Source organism: Balaenoptera acutorostrata, chromosome 2, assembly GCF_949987535.1.
Source record: "Balaenoptera acutorostrata chromosome 2, mBalAcu1.1, whole genome shotgun sequence".
NCBI lineage: Eukaryota > Metazoa > Chordata > Mammalia > Artiodactyla > Balaenopteridae > Balaenoptera > Balaenoptera acutorostrata.
In genome coordinates, this window is record NC_080065.1 from 105,287,580 (window position 1) to 105,307,851 (window position 20,272).

Sequence of the window (20,272 nt, forward strand, 5' to 3'; positions counted from 1 at the left end):
ACTAACACAACATTGTAAATCAACTATACTCCAATAAAAATTAATTAAAAGAAAAATCAGTCCCACTATGGTGTGGGAAGAGCATTTGCATATGTGAAATATCTAGCCAGTTATTTTACAGTGCTATTGAAATAGTGACCTACAGGACAAACTTCCAGATTTTTCCTATATAGTTGAACTATATTTCATTTCTACTGAAAAAAATTTAAAATCATGAATGATTCAAGTCCATCAACTTCAGGATAAGTAAGGATGAACGAATTGAATTTTCTCTTTAGGATCACTGGAATTTAAATAAGACAGAGTGCTTTGGTAAACCTATTACATAAAGATCATAAAAGCATCATCTTTCAAATATCCTAAAGAGCTAATATTCTCCTGGTGAAATCCAAATAAATGTAAGGTATTTCCAAAAAAAAAAAAAAAAGAAAGCTTTTGTTACAGACGTGACTAAGAAAAGCTACAATGCTTTAGACGATCATTCCTATAACATCCAGCAAGCCTGCTGCAGAACCTTCGCGGGCATTCATGAACTGACTGCATGATGTCAGGCTATTGCAGGAAAAAATCATGAAAGGCTCTGAATAGACCAAAGATAACAGGGTGTTTCCAACATACTCTCCCCACGTTATGATTCCAAAGAGGCTCTGAGCTTTGCAAATTCTTTGAGTGATTTTACAACTCTGTAAAGTCAGATCCTTGTCCACAGATGTGCAATTTCCATCTGGTGGAGGGACAACTAATTTTCCTTCTCTCCCCACCATCACCCCTCCTCCAGGATGTAACAATGTCAAGATTACCCCCCAGGTCTCTGTACAGGTAACTGCTCAGAAAATATTACTGAAAATTCTTCCAGAGAAAACCACCGTTATGACCAGTGACTACGGACAGAATTCAGAAGCTGCTATTCTGGGGTCTAAAAGGTTAATAAAGGAGATTCACGGAGTATCCATATATGCCATAAGGTTCCAAAAGCTCTGGGACCTTTCTAACAAACCTTAGATATACGGGCCTCCTTCTAAACTCAGACAAAAACTATAACTAAACTACAGAATGTGAGATGACCAGGGCTCTCTGCCATTCCTGGTGACACTAGGTAGGTTTCTTGCCTACCAATCCTCCTCTTACCACCCCATTTAGGCTGCTGCCTAGATGGGAGGCTATTTAACTGAAAGTAACCTCGGTACAGGCTGGCGGTACTGTACTCAAAGACAGACCACCGGAGTTAACTCTTGGCTCAAACACTGAGAAAGCTTGGGCCATTTACTCAGCTTTTCTGGGATTTAGTTCCATCATCTGTAAAATGAGAATGATAAAATGGGTGCTTGGAAAGTCGTGATTCTACAGAAAGTGTAAGATTTTTTTTCTAACTGTACTTCAAATACTAGGGGTATCTTTTCATTTATAACTATATAATTCATTGTTAGCTTTTTCTTTATATTAGTCTAATACTTTTAAGGTAATGAAATGGAATTCTGACCTCAGAGAAGAGTTTTTAAGATATTTCTTCCTTTTTCCTTTTCCTAATTTTCATTGATAGGTGACTGCTATTCGGAGACTAAATTTATCTCAAATACCTAAAAAAAGAATACAGAAAATGCTACCGCTAATGACATAACAATCATGTTATCCTCTGATTGAGAAAAGTACAATGAAAATTTCAGTGAGTGTACCAGCAGACAGGAAAGTAACATTGGGATTAAACAAAAAAAAAAAGAACAGTCATTTTTCAGATATATTCTTCTATCAAACATTAAATATAATACTAGGAAGGGAAAAAAAAAGATTTTTCTGTAAAATAATCCTGATTCATGATCCTTCCCAGAAAGGTCCTTTAAATTTCATATACTATATACATATGTGAGTTATACTAGAAAAAATAATGTGACTTTTATTGGCCATCTCTTCCTGTGGCATATCATAGATGATTCAATAATTCAAGGTAACAAGCATTTACTAAATCCTTTCTATGAGTTCAGCACTATACTAGCACCAAATACAAAAGGACATACAAGATACATTCTCTGCCTCCAAAGGAACTTATTATGCAGCTAAGAAACCACACACTTATGAAACAAAAGCAGTGGAAAGCAGTCATGATTAGACGCTCAAGTTGTAAGAGTTCAGCTAAGAAAGAGATCAATGAAGCCCAGAATATCTGGGGAGGTTTTGTTGAACATCTGGGGCTTGAGTTTTTCTAAAGAAGCACCGAGATTAGCAGAGGTGATAAAAGGAATAAGAGGCATCTTAGAAAGGCAGAGAAACAGTAGCAAAAACAAAGTGCTAAAACAAAGCAAAATCTATTCACTAGAGAGAAAAGACCTAAGCCTAAATAATATAAGACTTAAATAAACTTTTGGGGAAATAAAGAAAAATCAGGTCAGATAAGGAGCATGTGATTAGATAAGGCAAGACTTTGAAACCAACCACCAGATGGGGAAAAGATGCATTGAGCACAAATGGGTAAACACCTCCTACCATCCTCTCAATCACACATATACCAAAAAATCAGGATCATAAGAAAACTGAAAAACTGACAGTGGGAGTAACATACATACCTTAAATTGGAGAGTTCTAATACCTACTGGAGCAGAAAATGTGCTGTAGATGATTTGAGCATCTAAGTTATCACAATTAAGAAGACAATTCCATAAGAGAAGAGAATGCTTTGTTGCCTCTGATTCCCCAACCAGGACCGAACTGACTTGGGACTCTTTACCTTGAATTCTCTGAGGCTTGGTGGCATTATCAAAGTCACAGATCTTCGTCCAGTTAGCCTTCACCGCCTCAGGAGTCATTGGCTGAGTCCTCTGTCTTACAATGGCTCCAAGGGTCCGCTCCCATCGTACTGGTTATAGAAACAAAACTAAGATACTGAACACATAGTTTAAGAGGGAGACAGAAAGCAGAATTCATGAGTCCCCTGAATTTTTTTTTTTTTAACTTCAAGAAAAATGGAATTTGGAAAAAAGATTCTAACTTCTAAAGATTTTTACTACAAATTTTTTTTAAAAGAATAACAAACCCATTAGGATGTCAAATTTCTTTTTCTAATATTTGAAGCTGAAGGGAAAACCTCTCCCTCCTCTGACTATGCCAGATACTACTAAAGGTAGGATGAAATGCTGAATCAGAAAGTTAAATTATATATAATCACACCAAAAGACTGTCTTCATCACCACAGATCACTTAGATAATACACTTTAAGGTAACAGAACAGAATAGAGCTTTGTTGAATAGCAAACTGAAAACTAGTGGTGATAACAGGCCAAAGACTCCAGATAATCAAATTAATATATCAGACAACCCCACATAGTTCTCCCGTTTCCTCCCTTTGCTCTTCCTCCTTGTCCATGGGAAGTCAACTAGATTGCCCAGATTCACAAAAATCACCATTGCTGCGTAAGTTCCATGAAGATAATTTTTAACATTGTGTCTTTTTTAAAAAGCCTGAGGAATAAACAGAACCTTATTTAAACAGAATGGTCAGACTTTGATGATTACTAAATTGAAGATTTGTCCTGGGGAATGACAGAAGCTTCTAGAGGTTTCTTATTGATAAAGTCCCATATACAGCTTTTATTGCAACAACTGATCTTCCTTTCTTAAAAGATGTCATAAGACACTTAAAAATGTTTGAATAAGTTACTTCATAACTTAGAGAACAGTCATTAATAATATTCTACAATATGTTGTAACAATGTCATCCAGTAATGGCAGCCTTTTAAATAATTCAATTAATTTTGATACCAGCATCCAACTGAAAACTTGAATTGGGATATTGGAATGTTCACAATTTTTTTTAAACACCATAAAGTAATTATCCAATTTGGAGCTCACAAGGTTTAAGAACTGGGGTAAAAGAGGACTTAAGCCAGATGAATTTACTGTTGGGCTGAAGGAGAATAATTTCTATAGATCAGCTGCAATTTCTCTTCTAGAAAGCTGTCCAGTGTGATTCCCCACTGTCTCCTTCTGATGTCTCATGCTCCAAGGAAGAAAAGAATCACTGAGAGAATTGGAGAACTTGCCTAGGACAGAGCTCTCCCCATCTTCAAAAAACACCCTCCCTCCCACTCACTACTCTGCTGAACAAGCATGTGGGGTGCCGGAGACATGGGAAGACAAACATCAATATAAAGAGAGACTGTGCTGCCTGAAGAAACAGCCAGTTCTGAATAGGACAGGACAAATATTGAATAAGCACTGCTAATAGGAAAAAAACTGAAAAGATCCTTGAAAATACCACAGGCCTGCAGGACAACTTCCATGTTTTAGAAGACCTGTTGCTATAACAATGTTTGAGTTTGATTATGCGTGCACTAAATACAATGGTTCGGCATTTGACAAGGTCTTTACCCAGCTCTACCTGGATATGCAGGTTTAAAGATATGGAAATAATGTATGGCAAACCAAAAACCAAAAGGGACTTACATTTTCCAATCCATCCTGCTCCAACCTACCAAAAAGAGGAGGAAGAAGTTATACCATCTAATGTGAAATTACTAATAGAATTTTTATGAAATTAACAAAACAGGCAGCTATCTTTTTACGAGTATCAGAATGCTAGATGACAATGGATGAAAATAATGCAGCTCTACAAAACTCCGTTGGCTGGCATGACTTTGCACTATTCATGTTATCAGAGTAGAAAAATAAAGCAACACGATATAGCAGAAATGCATGTAGTAGAAAAGCATGCCTTTGCACAGAAACCAAGGTGCGATACCAGTTCTTCTACAGACTAGCTGTCTGATTCCTGGTCAAATAATTTGACTTCCCTAAACTCAAGATTCCCCTTATATAAAATCAGGATAATAATACACTCTTCATGAAGTAACCATGAAGGTTAAACAATATAAATACCAAATTTGCCCAGCACATCACTTGAAATACATGTCCTTCTAGAAAGACTTAATGAATAAAAAAAAATAAAAAGCAAAGAAAAATAAAGCCAGGATTTGACTTAATGAACTACATATACTCATTTTAATGAAACACCTTTATATAGAAATATGGCAAATGACCAAATACATTAATCACCGTACAGAAAGATGGTATTTTTTCTAGAAGCCATTCAAGGAAATCCTCAGAAGAAAATGTCTGATGTAAGAAAATCTGTTTGTCATATCTTCAAACACCACAACTACAGTGTTCCACATGCATATAACAGAAGAAACTGTACCAGCAGACAGCACACTTCTCAGTGGCTCTACGCTCAAGGGTATGGCTTTTTAAAAATCACTCATTCCTTTACGTATATTAACAGGATGATCGGCCTTGATGCTGTCAGAGTAGTTAAAGTGGCAGTGGTACTGGTAACAGGCAAGAAAAATATCATCTTTTATCATATTTGGGGAGTGAAGCAACAAGCTGCAAACTCCTCGCAGGTGCTAGAAACGACAGCTCCAGTCGATCCAAAAAATCTCTATCTGCCACTCTAGATATCTATCAAAACTTGGCAAACAAAGTGTCAATTTACATTCAAGGTTTAAGTCAGGATATTACACACCGCTCTTACTGTATTTTGCACTCAATCTCACACAGCAAATGTCCCTTACTAAAACTGTTCACAGTATAGTAAACTAAAAGAACAACATACAAAACTTCATCTACAGCATTATCCTAGTTATCTGTGCATGTCTGGGTATGTGTGTAAATTGTATACCTAAAATAAAAAGACTACTCGTGTAAAATGCACATCTAATAAAAGACTGGAAAAGAATATCCATAAAAATATTAATAGGAGTTATCTCTCGATAGTGGTAATGTGGGTGATTTTTATTTTCCTCTATAAACTCCCCTATATATTTGAAGTTTTCTACAAAAAGCATATATTATTTTTGGTCACAGAATTAATAACAAATATAAATGTAAAAGACAAAGAATTTTTGTTTAATTCCTTAATGAGATAAAAGACAGGCAGACCAAATTTGGAGCTCCACATGGCTTGATATTATTAAATTTCTCTTCTCTAAATCTAGAGTTGTAAAGTTCTTTCCACCTCTAATTTTCCACAATTCACAATCAACGACTGTGATTAAGAAAGCAGAGGTGCCTATCTCTGCATAGACATGTGTAGATTGTTTTTCATTTACTAAACAGCTTTTTATTCAAATAAATCAGGCTAATATATCATTCACTTCAAACTGAGCCAGGTAATTTTGCTACCAAGAAATATCTTTGGATGTCATGTATTCTGCATGCAACAGGTTTATTATTATATTACCACAGAGAATCAAATAAAGGGGGGTGGTCTAAACTATAACAGTTTATGCTAGAAAAGAAAAAAGAGATCAAACTCAAATGAGGGCCAAAAAATATATAAAACAGCATAAGGAAATCTAAAGGGACTTTGATTATAGAGTGAAAACTGAACCTCACTGGATGGTAGGATTATGTGTGGTTTTTATTTTTATAGCAAACATGTAAAGCTTTGCGATAGGGAAACATAGCAAAGTTTATTTTTAAAGTTAATACAAATAGTAAGTTGTGTTTACTGATCTATCATACCCAGACTGAATTCCTGCTATACTGATATAATAGTTAAAATTGAGGGGTGACTGCTAGGTATGCTAAGAGTTTAAAAATATGATCTCCAGTTCTCACAACAAAACCCCAAGAAAACTAAAACTCAGGGAGGTTAATCTGTACAATATTCCAGCGAGCCAGCAATTACCAGAGCAAGAAATCAAAACCTGGCCTGGCTGACTTTAAACCACCACCTCTGTCCCTTCACTTTACTACTCAGCATCTCTAACCAAATGAGACTTTCTGTATCTGACTAAACACATCAAACCAGCCAGTCACATTTTCATTTGACAAGAATATCAGAAATGAAGAACTAGGGAAGAACAATTTACAAAGTTGCTGTTACTTTCTCAAAAAAGGACATTAGTCATACTTGTTCCTTAACTGTAACACATACATAATATTAAAAAATATACAAGTGATACCAACTGATACAGATTTTTACAAATGTGAACAATTGGAAAATACTAATTTTTGAATCATTTTTTATATTTAATTACACAAATATTGCTTTGGGAGAAAGTGCAAAGGTGCAGAATACCTCAAACAAGCCACCATTTTCCTCACAACTCTCATGGCAAAGCCAAAGGACCAGGGGTGCCACGTAATCTGGCTTCAGAGCTTCCAGAAGATCTGAAATAAATAGCCAAAAAAAAAAAAAAAAAAACTATCAATAAGAATATATACATATTCAATCAATCATTTTACTTTCTGAAAATTCCTCACTTATAAAATTATAGGTTCAGAGACTTTTTAAATAAATAAGAAAAAAATTAGATATACATAAATAATTAGTATTAACATCCAAGGCTTTTAGAAGAATCTTTTCATCCCAATGGATATATTCAGGCTTCTAACATAGAAGGCATCAGATATACCTTTCCAAGATGGGTAACGTACTGTTTAGAAGACAAGTTAAAGCTGCCTTGGCAAAGACTGGTGAGCAAAGGCATACATAGCATAATGAACTTAGGTATCATTCTTTCCCAAAACTATTTTGCTCTCCCAGAAGCTAGAAAACTACAAAACAGCCTTGACAACTGTAATGGCAGTAAGATGATGGAAAATGGACCTTGCAACCGTGACTGATGAGTCACAAAGTGTAAGAAATATTTTCCTGTTGCATACCTTCTGTGAGCAACTTAACAGAGCAGAAAGGTACTACACAAGGAGCATGAACACCTAGATTTTACTGCTGGCCCTGCCATGTAGGCAATTTAGGGCATTGAGCACAGCGCTCAACTCTCTTGGACGTGTGTCTGCATCTGTAAGATGGTAATTAAAATGCGTTACCTGCCTATTCTACTAAGTTGTTGCAAGGCTCAAATGAGACACGATTTGTAAATACATCTTATAATCTTTAAAGAATCAAATAAATGTAAATTTTAACTGTGAAGGGACAAAATACAGTTTTATATTTTAAAGTGACAAAGATGACATTTACAGTCCCTGTAAATTAAAGAGCAGCTCTAAGAACCTTTCACTTTACAGTATTCCTGACCCCAGAAACTGTGAGATAATATATACTTGTTGTTTTAATCCACAAAATTTGAAGTAATCTATTACACAGCAGTAAATAACTAATACAGCTTGGGAAGTTAGTTCATGGGTATTCATCCTAAGATTATGTTTCATTTCATGTAAGAAACATGTAAGTCACATACATGACTTTCCATTTTTCAAATATATTTCAAAGGGGGAAATGAAATTGCAAATGTCTCCGCACATTACTCATAACACCTGGTTCTTTAACAAATAATTCCTTTGACAGCCTGTAAGTTAATATTTCAGAGGAAAAGAGGAAAAACGCTGAGGCAAAATAAATTTTCGGCTTTTTCTAAACTATAAAAAAGTAATAAATACCAAAATTTAAAATAACAGGAATTCAGAATCTGAAGGGCTTTTAAAAATGATCTGTAACAACTCTCTTCCTTTACAGAAGAGAAAGCAGGTCCAGAAACATTAAATTATTTGTCTAAAGTAGATCTTATTCTCCAAACATCTTTCACTAGGGTTTGGTGGGCATAAAAGATACTACATTAAACAGTGACCTAACATCTCTAGAGGTCAAAATTAATGGAAGCTACATTCCCAAAGGAAAGCAAATTTAAAAGCTAAAGTTTTCAATATTTTCTTGGAAACTTGCTGCTTCCTCAAGAAAGTCTACAGCCAATGGCAAAAAGTGACTAAGGTAGGAGTCTAGCACAGAAATGATAAGCATAAAATTCTAAATAGTGGTTATCTCTTGGCATGAAGCAGAGGAACAGAATAGAAGGTATAAAGTTAGATGCAAGTAATGTTCCAATTCTTGGGTTGAGCAGTGAGTTCATGACTATGCATTACATTTTGATGCTTTACTTCTTGCCAGTAACCTACACTGTTGTGCATATATATGTAGCATTATACTTAAATAATCCAGTTCTTTAACAAGAATTCCTTCAATAAGACATGAGAGTATAAAGAGTTTTTAAAATAAGGGACGTTTTTAAATGGCCCTGTTGACAAAAGAAAAGGAAAAAAAAAATTAGATCTCAGGTACAAATACCTATTCTACACTAAAGCAAACTGGTTAGGCACAGCTCTTAGGAAAAGCTAGCAAGTACATACTTGGTATTACAAATCCCAAGTTCTAAAATGAATGTTAGCTCAAACGTGGGAAGTAAAATGGTACTGTGAATAAGCATTTGTATGCCATGAAGCAGCTAATTCTAAAGTAATTTCACTCATCAATTGTTTTGTACTGTTTCACAGAAACTACTTTTGAAGTATTATAGATATTTTCTTTTTAGAAATATGTTAAAACCAGGAGTATCAAAAACCATAGTTTTCCACCAGTCAAGTATTCTATTTCTTATATAACTAAATAAATAAGCATTGGCTCTCAATCATACATGCAAATTTTTAAATTTAAAACTTTATATTTCATGTTTTCAAAGAACAAAGTTGGAAGACTCACATTACCTGATTTCAAGACTTACTATAAAAGTATAGTAATCAAAACATCATGGTATTGGTAAAAGGACAGGCCCACAGATCAATACAACAGAACAGACAATCCAGAAATAGACCCACACATACCTACGTGGTCAACTGATTTTCCACAAAAGTGCAAAGGCAATCCAAATCAAGAATGAGAAATAGTCTTCAGGACAAATGAACTCGCAGTTTCTTCAACAAATAATTGGCACTTTTTCAAAAAGGAGAATGAACTATCATATGTTAAATAAAACTTAAGAGATACAGTAACAAAACGACTGTGAACCTTGTTTAGATCATTGTGGAATAAATTAACTCTAAAACGATATTTTTTAGATAACGAGGAAGTTTTCATATAAATTTGGTATTAGACAATGGTAATGAATTATTTTATTTGGTGTGATGTTGGCATTGTGGTTATAATGTCCATATCTGTTAGAGACACATTTCCAAGTATTTATTAGGTGAAATGCAACATCTAAGATTTGCTTTGAAATGTTACAGAGAAAAAGGGAGAGGGTAACAAAATAAATAAATCAATAAGATAAAATCATTTTGAAATATGCCCAGAGCATTCTGTTCTCCTTAACAAAGGCCTATCCTCAAGGGAAGCTACCAGAGCCTTATTTGACCTAAGGGAAGAGCAATTAGACTAGTGGAACCCCTCTAGCCTTCCTGTCTCAAATAAGGGGAGAAAAAAAAAAAGGCTAAAAAACTCTACTGAAGCTCAGAGTCCAGAGACTTTGACCTGCTAAAAAACTTGATTTAATCATAAGATTATAGAACACTTCCCCTCGCCATAATTTACAGCCACTTCAACAGGCCTCCAGTATAACAACAGTGGATTACAACTGAGAGAGCTGCAAACACAAAGAGTACCTAGGGAAACCCAAAGACAACAGGGGACACAAAAACAACGACAAAGAGGAAAATGTAGCCTCTGACACCAACAGCTACAGCAACCAATAAACGCAACCTAACTCCTAGCCAGATAAACATGAAACCTCACAATAAAGCTCTGTATATCACACTTTCTACTACCCCAATACATCATGTTCAGTTTTCAACAAAAATTTCAAGGCATGCTAAAAGACAAGAAAAGTACAGGCTGAGGAGACAAAACAAGCCTCAGAACCAGCTTGAAATATAGCAGAGATTTTGGAATTTTCAAACTAGGAGTTTAAAATAACTGTGATTAACATGCTAAGGGCTCTAATGGAGAAAAGTGGACAACTTACAAGAACAGATGACTACTGTAAGCAGACAGAAGGAAATGCTAAAAAATTCAAAAGGAAATGCTAAAAAACAAAAACAATATAACATTTTGAAATGAAAAAAGAAAAATCAGTAAGCTTGATTTGAATATATGTCAATAGAAACTTCCCAAACTGAAATGAAATGCAAAGAGAAAAAAGGACAAAAAGATAAAAGGGAATAGAATATCCAAGAACTGTGGTATAATTACAAAAGATACATTGAGACTTCCCTGGTGGCGCAGCGGTTAAGACTCCACGCTCCCAATGCAGGAGGCCCGGGTTCAATCCCTGGCCAGGGAACTACATCCCGCAACTAAGAGTTTGCATGCCACAACTAAGGAGCCCACGTGCTGCAACTAAGGAGCTTGCGAGCCACAACTAAGGAGCCTGTGAGCTGCAACTAAAGAGGCCCACCTGCTGCAACTAAGACCCGGCCCAACCAAATAAATTAAACGATTAATTAATTAAAATAAAAAGATAGAACAGGCACATAATGGGAATACCAGAAGTAGAAGAAAAAAAGAAAACAACAGAAGAAATTTTTTTTTTTAATTTTTTTTTTTTTTTTTTTTTTTTTTTTATTTATGGCTGTGTTGGGTCTTCATTTCTGTGCGAGGGCTTTCTCCAGTTGAGGCAAGTGGGGGCCACTCTTCATCGCGGTGCGCGGGCCTCTCACTATCGCGGCCCCTCCCATTGCAGAGCACAGGCTCCAGACGCACAGGCTCAGCAATTGTGGCTCACGGGCTTAGTCGCTCTGCGGCATGTGGGATCTTCCCAGACCAGGGCTCGAACCCGTGTCTCCTGCATTGGCAGGCAGATTCTCAACCACTGCGCCACCAGGGAAGCCCAGAAGAAGAAATATTTTAAGCAGTGATGGCTGAGAATTTTCCAAAGTTAATCACAGATACCAACCGCAGATCCAGGAAGCTCAGAAGACATCAAGTAGAATATTGCCAAAAATCTACACCTATTATTATGCATACTATATTCAAACTGTGGAAAAAACAAGGAGAAAACCTTGGAGGAACACAGAGGGGAAAAAATACCTTATGCATAAAGAAACAAGGAAAGAATTATGTCAGACTTTCCTTCAGAAACCATGTAAGCAAAAGAAGAGTGGAGTGAAAGATTTCAGGTGTTGAAAGAAAAAAATTACCAACCCAGAATTCTGTACCCGGTGAAATTATCCTTCAAAAGTGAAAGAGACTAAAGAGAATAAAAAAACAAGCTAAAGACTGGGAAAAAATATTTGCAAAACACATATCTGATAAAGAACTTGTTTCCAAAATATTCATGGAACTCTTAAAACTCAACAACAAGAAAACAAAGAACCCCCCCCCAAAAAAAAGAAGAAGAAAACAAAGAACCCAATTTAAAAATGAGCAAAAAATAAGAACAGACACATCACCAAGGAAGACAAATAAATGGCAAATAAGCACAGGAAAAAAATGCACAACATCATAAGTCATTAGGGAACTGCAAATTAAAACAATGAAATACCCTATACACCTATTAAAAGAACTAAAATGCAAAAGACTAACAATAATAAATGCTGGCAAAGATGTGGAGCAACCAGAACTCTCACTCACTGCTAGTAGGATTGAAAAACGATACAGCCATTTTTGAAGACAGTTTGGAAATTTTTACAAAGCTAAAGACACTCTTACCATACAATCCAGCAATTATCCTCTTTAATATTTACCCAAATGAGGTGAAAACTTACGTCCACACAAAAACCTGCACGTGAATGTTTATAGCAGCTTCACTCACAACTGTCAAAAACTGGAAACAATCAAAATGTTCCACGATAGGTGAATGAAAAAACAAATTGTGGCACCTACATACCATGTAATATTATGTAGGGATAAAAAGAAATGAGCTTCAATCCTCCCAGACATTTGGGAAAAAGAGGAGAGGATGAAGAGATGGAACACAGGGGATTTTTAGAGTGAAACCATTCTGTATGATCTAGAATCGTGGGTACGTAACATCATGCATTTGTGAAAACGCATAAAATCATACAACCTAAAGAGTGAGCCCTAAAGTAAACTATTAACTATAGTTAATGATAATCAATCAGGGACTTCTCTGGTGGTCCAGTGATAAAGAATCTGCCTTCCAATGCAGGGATGTGGGTTCGATCCCTGGTCAGGGAACTACGATCCCACATGCCGAGGGTCAACTAAGCCCAGGTGCCACAACGACCGAGCTCACGTGCCTCAACAAGAGAGCCAGCGTGTCACAAAATATAGAGCCCACGCACCCTGAAGCCCATGCGCCGCAACTAGAGAGAGAAAACCCACGTGCCACAACTTGAGAAAAGCCCACGCACCACAACGAAAGATCCCACATGCCTCAACGACCCGATGCAGCCAAATAAATAAATAAATAAATAAATAAAAATTGATCAATACTGGTTCATCAATTGTAATAAATGTAGCACACTGATGTAAAACTGTGTGGGAGGAAGAGTATATGGGCACTCTCTTTACTACCTGCTCAATTCTTCTATAAACCTAAAACTGCCCTAAAAAACATAATCTATTAATTGTTTTAAATAATTATTATTATAAACCAGTAAGAATGGTATTACCTCATTCTGTAAAGAAAAAATGTATGTATGTCTACCTACACAAAGAGAAAAAGTTTAGCTCAGTGTGGCAGAATTATGGGTCACATTTTGTTTGTTTGTGCTTTCCTCAATTTTCTATAATGAACATAAACTACACATTATGCTTTTTTAAATTGTAAGGAAATTATTTTAGCTACTCAAAAAATTAAACACTTTTACAAAGCTCACGCCACACAGGTATGTGAGGAACAGCATTAAAAAAAAACTAAACTACTTACCATCAGGCAAAATGTTCTGGGTCAACCGTGATCCAGCAGTAGGGGCAATAGTGTTACAATGAATGTTGCTTTTCTCGCCTTCAACTGCAAGACAATTTGAAAGGCCCAGAAGACCCAGCTTTGCAGCACAATAATTTGCCTGGCCAAAGTTGCCATATATTCCTGAAGCCGATGAAGTCATGATGATCCTAAAAGGAAAATCAATCTCTCAACATCATCTTTTCTATATTTTGATACTGTTGCAACTCTAAGCATTTTTTTTTCTTTTTCATTACTATTATACCTGTCAAAAGCAACTCTGTATACTGCCATTAGGTTCTTAAAGTCATGATTCATATATCTAAATTAATATAAATAATAAAAGTAATCTCTCAAAATTCAACTGTGAGATTTTATTGTTTTAGAAAGAATCCCTGGTCAGGATCAAATGAATTCAAGTGTAAGAATGTATATTCATTATGTACTGAAAACAATAAGTATTTATAAACATAAAATAAACTGCCAATTTACAAGTTAAAATTTTAGTAAGAAATATTAGATCATGAAGTTCTAATTCTTTAGTCCTCAGAACTTTGCTCCTTTCCCTTTCTGGATAATATTAAATGCCTCATATTAAATAATACCATCTCATAATCTGACCTAATCTCACTTACTCTACTTAGTAGAACAAGTAAATCCTATCATTGACTTTCAGAAACTGCTAGTATCAAGATATACTAGAACTCTCCAATAAGAACAGATATCACACGCAATTTACTTCTAGTAGATGTGTGTGAACCCTGAGTTAACAGGAATAACTTTTATGTTAGAGAGCATGGGGCCACTTACTAGGTCTGCCACGTCTGAGTCACACAGACGCAACTATAAGAGTCTTACCATTCCTAGTTTACAAAGACTAACTCATGTCTGACCAGTGTCAGCCAGTAGAAAACAGCCACTCATCTCTCCCCAGTTGGTCACTGGGCACAAAAAATGATATTTTGGTTAGAGAATAAAGTACTGCTGAATCCTCAATGTTTGTACTGCTAAAATATCAGAGAATAGCAGGAGAATCATTAATAATGAAAAGTAGGAGGTGAAAAGAAATACTAAGTTGTCCACCTCGCTAATCTATGACTGACACCAATGTAACGGGGAGGCATCTTCCAAAACTACGTTTAAAAAGCCTGTGCATATCTGAAGGTGTATTTTTCAACGTCAAAGCAATTCTTTTCCTCTGGACATAAGAACCCACACACGGCATCTCCAAACCCCCTTGACAGCCACATACAACTCTACCTTCCAAATTTCTGTTTCTTCATGTGATCCCACGCTGCCCGGGTCACCAGGAATGAGCCCCGCAAATGAACTCTCTGGATGATATCTAAAACAAGAAATTTTTTTCAGGAATATTGTCAAATTTAGACAGACCTATCTCAGAATCAACATAAGCAAAGACTTACTTATACAAAGATGTTCATTTTATACCTAGCATTCAAAATCAGCTATTGTCACATTGCACTCTGAGTAATCATTTCTGCTTTAGTTCCAGTTACATAACCAATCAATAATTCATACCTATTTTGCCTATAATTTATGATTAGATTATTATCTAATATATCTAACTTTATCATAAATATAATGCCACCTAAATACGATGCCTATGCATATCTAAGTGCAATGCCATCTTTAATTTTTGCCTATTTTATATAAAAATTCATAATACAAATAACCAAGAATTTTACATATATAATTGGGACTCAACACAAACGTTAGTTAAAGCATAATCAAAAACCACTCAGTTCTTCATCAAGAAATGTTTATAAAATGTTCAGTATATCCCTAAATCCCTATTTTTAACAGGATTTGCAAATGAGTTAGAGAGAGCTGGGGGTCGGGGCGTGGAGGTGTAGGAAAGAGGGGGAGGGAAAGAGGGAAAAAGAGAGACAGAGAAGCCTGCTTTCTGAAATGTCAATCTAATGAACAGACAACTTGGAGGATGATGCAGATAAACAAACAATTCCAGATTTAATCTTACTCTGATGAAACCAGAAGAGGACACACTCCAGCCCCATCAGAGCTCAAAGCAAAGCACCCACTTAAGTCCCCTCTGCCAACAAATTCTATCTTTCTCAGCTCCTTTTTTTCTCCAGTTATTACAAGGGAATTGGAAGCTAAAAGCCGTCTTTGCTTAATTCTAAGTCAGAAAGATATCTTGCTTCTTCCAAAAGAACTTCTGGCAATATTTCCCAGAAACACACTCTATAAACAATGATGTAATTCATCTCAGTTACCATGCCTGCCACCGTCTCAGCCACCAATGCTTGTTTTAGTTCTGATAGCCAATGAAAGTAAGGGCAAAAAAGAGCAAACAGGATAAAAAAATTTTATAACTGTGACTGTTCATCATCTAAACTCAATCTTTCCAACATGACATTCCTAATGGAAATTTTTCCTACTTATTAGAAGTTTCAAAATTATATCTAGGTTTTTCCCACCCAGTTCTCAGATCTCCATCGTTTTTAGTTTTTGTTTTTTAGCATTTCCTTTTGATTTTTTTAGCATTTCCTTCTGTCTGCTTACAGTAGTCATAGCCTACTCTTGCTCTTGAAATAAGAATCACACAGCCAGACAAGCATGCAAAAGGCTGTTAGAAACAACTAATACTGCAAGAAAACGCTGACAATCTCTCAAAGAGAAAAAGGGAAACGAACGAAAGTCACAAAAGCCTTTTCTTCCAACTGTTCATTTTCAGTTGTAAAGCTTACTCATCATCAGTTATATTAGCAGAAGCAAAAATAGGTAGAAGCAAGTTTTTCCTTAAGTGTGTAAATGTATCAAATATTAGAAGGCTAAATGGATAAGTATGTTCCAGAGAACGTATATTTAAAATAACTTACCCCAGTCTTCATCACTTATTCTACCAAAGGAACGGTCCCTCAAAATTCTAAAAAATTGATATTATATATGTTGAGAAGAGAAAGTCAACACTTAAAAAAAGTTTGCATGTACATTACTTTATTGGAAATTTAAAAAGAAATACTCACCCAGCATTGTTGATCACAACATCTACAATATAAAAATATTCAAGTCACAAATATAAAAGCAAGCATATTAATTTGCCTTTGCTTACAACACATTTCTTTCAAAAGCGTTCCCTGCCTCCCCCCTGCCCATGGAAAAGTAGATATAATAGGTAACAAGTGCTAGCAGAACACAATTTTATACCTATAGTAAAAAAAAATCTGATTCACAAAAGCACAATAAGTACCCCATTATATCAGTGCTTTCCTCTCAAGTCTACATACCTAAATGTTTCCACCTCTACCTCCTGCCAAATTTCTGTGAGCTTATTTACAGAATTAGCAGTCACACAACTCTTAGGTTCTTAGAATTCAGTGGTAATCGTAAACCATCCCTCAATTAACTTCAAAATTCACTGGGAAAGTTAAAAGTTTAAAAGATTTTTCCTTGCCACTCAAAAGTCAAAAGCCCAGAAAGGAAACCATTAGAGTTAGAAACTGATGGCCTGTCTTCATACATAATTGCATTCTCACTATAAAATAGAAGGGATTGTTTCTTAAGGTTCAACCACCATCTTGTGGCTATTTTCACCTTATGACTTCAGAACTTTGTGGTCTCTATCCCTGTGTCAGACACTATGTGAACATGTCTCTCACAAGCTCAACCAAATATAGCTAGAAAAATATATATGCTAGACCAAAAAAAGGGGGGGGGGAACATATTCAAACTACAAAAATTAACATTTTTCAGATTATAAACATGTTGGGCTTATCTGCAGTAGTTTCCCTCTAGTAATTCAATAACCTTTTACTAACAATGTATGGGACTAAGTCAGGAAAATTAAACAATATATTTGAAATGCTTGAAATGCTTCTTAAAAATGAAGATTTTTATTTTATATAATTCATCTTAATTAATTTGCAAGATACTGAATCATTTTCATCTGAATCATTATAATTATCTAAAATATTCCACTGGGTCCTCTATTGCCAAAATACTGATTTATTTTTTATTTTCTAAATATATTTGGGGTATGATTAAATTATTATAAAAAGGAAACTTAGAGAATACTTACAAGTTTTTTTAAAGGCTCTTAAAGTACAAAAAAATATAAAACAAACTCAACACATACATGCATAAAAACTGTCACCTCAAGCCCTTTGTGGAATAAGATTAGGGTATGTAAAAAAATTAAAATTTAAAACAAATCTAAAAATTTGATTACCAAAAAAGAGTTTTTAATAAACAAAAGTGAAATAAAAAATATTTCATTAGAAAGGTAGAAGCTGCTCTGTTAGTACCATAAATGCAAAGAAACATTACCTATTCTTCCAAAAGCATCCAGTGCTGTCTTCACAACCTTCTCTCCTGCTTCCACTGAATCTGAGGGAAAGGGAAATTAGGACAAAACTTCAGTAATATCCCTTACAAACGACTTCTAAATTCTGTGGCTCAGAGCACATGACAGATACTATTCATTCAACAGAACTCATTTCCAAGGAAAATACATTTATATTGCAGGCACGTAACAAACTAAAATATAAATGATAACATGTTACAAAAGAAATTTAGTCCCTAAGGCAATCCTTTAACCTACCAAAAAAAAAAAAAAAAAGAGAGAGGGGGTAAATGAGAAGTACTTGACAAATAATATCCAAGACACCATGGTCGAACAGAACTTTCTGTGAAGATGGAAATGCTCTATTTCTGCACTAACATGGTAACCACAAACCACATGTGGCTCCTGAAGTGTGGCTAGTACGACAAATGGAATAATCTATTTTATTTCATTTCTGTTGAATTTTAAATAGCCACATAAGCACTTCCCCTTAAGGATGCAAATGAGACTTTGAGAGGGAGGGAAGGAGAAGCGTGTTTAATTTGAAAAAGCATGTTCAATTCTGTATCACTACATTTGGAAAACAAACCTACTGTTTTTGTATTACTAACTAAAAAAGTAAAGCTCAATGAAATATTATGGATTTGTTATTTTCTGCTAATCAGCCCAGGAGAAGGGCTCATATCCCCAGAGCTGTGCGTCAAATGGTCAGCTGTCAACTCAACATCACCATTGCCTCTTTCTACTTCCTCTGCAATCACAGGCGGAGCCAGGTCCCTTCCCTAGGACCCATAAGCTCCTGAGTTAGATCTGCCAAAAGGAGATACTCGCTTAAAGGGAGGAAAAGTAGGAAGAGACTGTAAACGCAGGCAATCTTGTGAGCAGGCTGCAGATGTGAGACTGACAGCACATCTAGGTGAGCTCTTGAAAACCACCTGCCACAGGCTGAGATGGTCATCGACAGTTTCCCTGACATGCACCTGCCCAGACCTTCCAATGGTAAGTCTCTAATTCTTTGTATAAAACCCTTCACACTTGGAAAACCGAGAGGGGCTTCTGTTTTCTTGACTGAATCCTGATTGATACAGGTTGAATATCAAAACTGAGGGGCAGGGAAGAGAGTCTGAAATCTTTATCTTTACAAAATAGGTTTTAAAACCCCAGAAATTTTTTTAAGTTGAAAACATTTTTCTAGACTCTCAATGTGGAAATAAGATACTAAAATGTCTGTCTCATTATTCCCTTGAACTCTCAAAACAAATCATATCCTACTTCCTTTCCTCTAAAATTTCAGAATAAAGTCACTGGCAATCTAATTTTCTCCCTGGTCCATAAAAACAATCTAATTTGCAGAAAAGTCAGTAAGCACTAGCTTTTTAAAGTAAATCTACTCAAGAGGATTCCTTACAAATACTATTAGAATCAATACATCAAACATAAAGGTTGTATTTGCTGTCTTTATTTCTAATGCCTAACTTTGACTCTTACGTTTTCATAAAGATAAGAAAGTTGCATACAGCAATGATCACCTGTGCAGAATGTAATATGAAGGCTGGGTGCAGAAAGGGGGCACTTCACTTCTTACACTATATTACTTTAAGAAATGTTTTTTAAAAGCAATTTTAAAACGAAGAATTTAATGTTACTCTGTAGAAATACATAAGACCTTTTAGCTAAGGCAGGTCTTTTAAGAAAAGACCATATTCATATTCACATCTACAGTAATGTACTGATTATATCATGCGCTCATTATTAAAAATATTAAATAGACAACTGAATAAAAGTTAGACTCATGAAATAATCTACATCAAAAGTTTAAAAAATACGTCACTAAACATCTTTGGCAGACTTAGGTAAAATCTAATTTCATAATTATACTGGAATGCCAAGATATTTGCTCAATACTTATTAACATGAGAAACAGCATCAGTTGAGGAAATATAAAACAAGCAGTATAGTTCTCTCAAATACTGTACCATAGTTGGCCACTGCTTTTCCGCCTTTCCTTCTTATTTCTTCAACAACCTTATCAGCAGCTAAGGAGCCTTTACCAACTCCCATGAAGTCCCCTCCTAGATCATTCACTGCAATGCAAAAATAAACTAATAAGAATTCAGTTCTAGGGCTTCCCTGGTGGCGCAGTGGTTGAGAGTCTGCCTGCTAATGGAGGGGACACGGGTTCGAGCCCTGGTCTGGGAGGATCCCACATGCCGCGAAGCAGCTGGGCCCGTGAGCCACAACTGCTGAGCCTGCGCGTCTGGAGCCTGTGCCCCGCAACGGGAGGGGCCGCGATAGTGAGAGGCCCGCGCACCGCGAT

General features: G+C 35.7%; 1 protein-coding gene across 1 annotated transcript in view; it reads right to left on the reverse strand.

Annotated features, from left to right (window-relative positions):
- Window positions 1-20,040, reverse strand: part of LOC130707163 (peroxisomal multifunctional enzyme type 2) — a 50,995-nt gene extending 30,955 nt beyond the window's left edge. Inside the window, exons 1-9 of the mRNA XM_057540382.1 lie at window positions 19,932-20,040; window positions 17,940-17,999; window positions 16,640-16,661; window positions 16,493-16,539; window positions 14,892-14,976; window positions 13,614-13,801; window positions 7,073-7,164; window positions 4,435-4,459; window positions 2,720-2,848 (exon numbers count right to left, since the gene is read on the reverse strand). Of these exons, the coding sequence (XP_057396365.1) occupies window positions 2,720-2,848; window positions 4,435-4,459; window positions 7,073-7,164; window positions 13,614-13,801; window positions 14,892-14,976; window positions 16,493-16,539; window positions 16,640-16,661; window positions 17,940-17,999; window positions 19,932-20,016 (733 nt within the window). The 5' untranslated portion in view covers window positions 20,017-20,040. The remainder of the gene's footprint in view (window positions 1-2,719; window positions 2,849-4,434; window positions 4,460-7,072; window positions 7,165-13,613; window positions 13,802-14,891; window positions 14,977-16,492; window positions 16,540-16,639; window positions 16,662-17,939; window positions 18,000-19,931) is intronic.
- Between the last annotated feature and the right edge of the window lie 232 nt (window positions 20,041-20,272).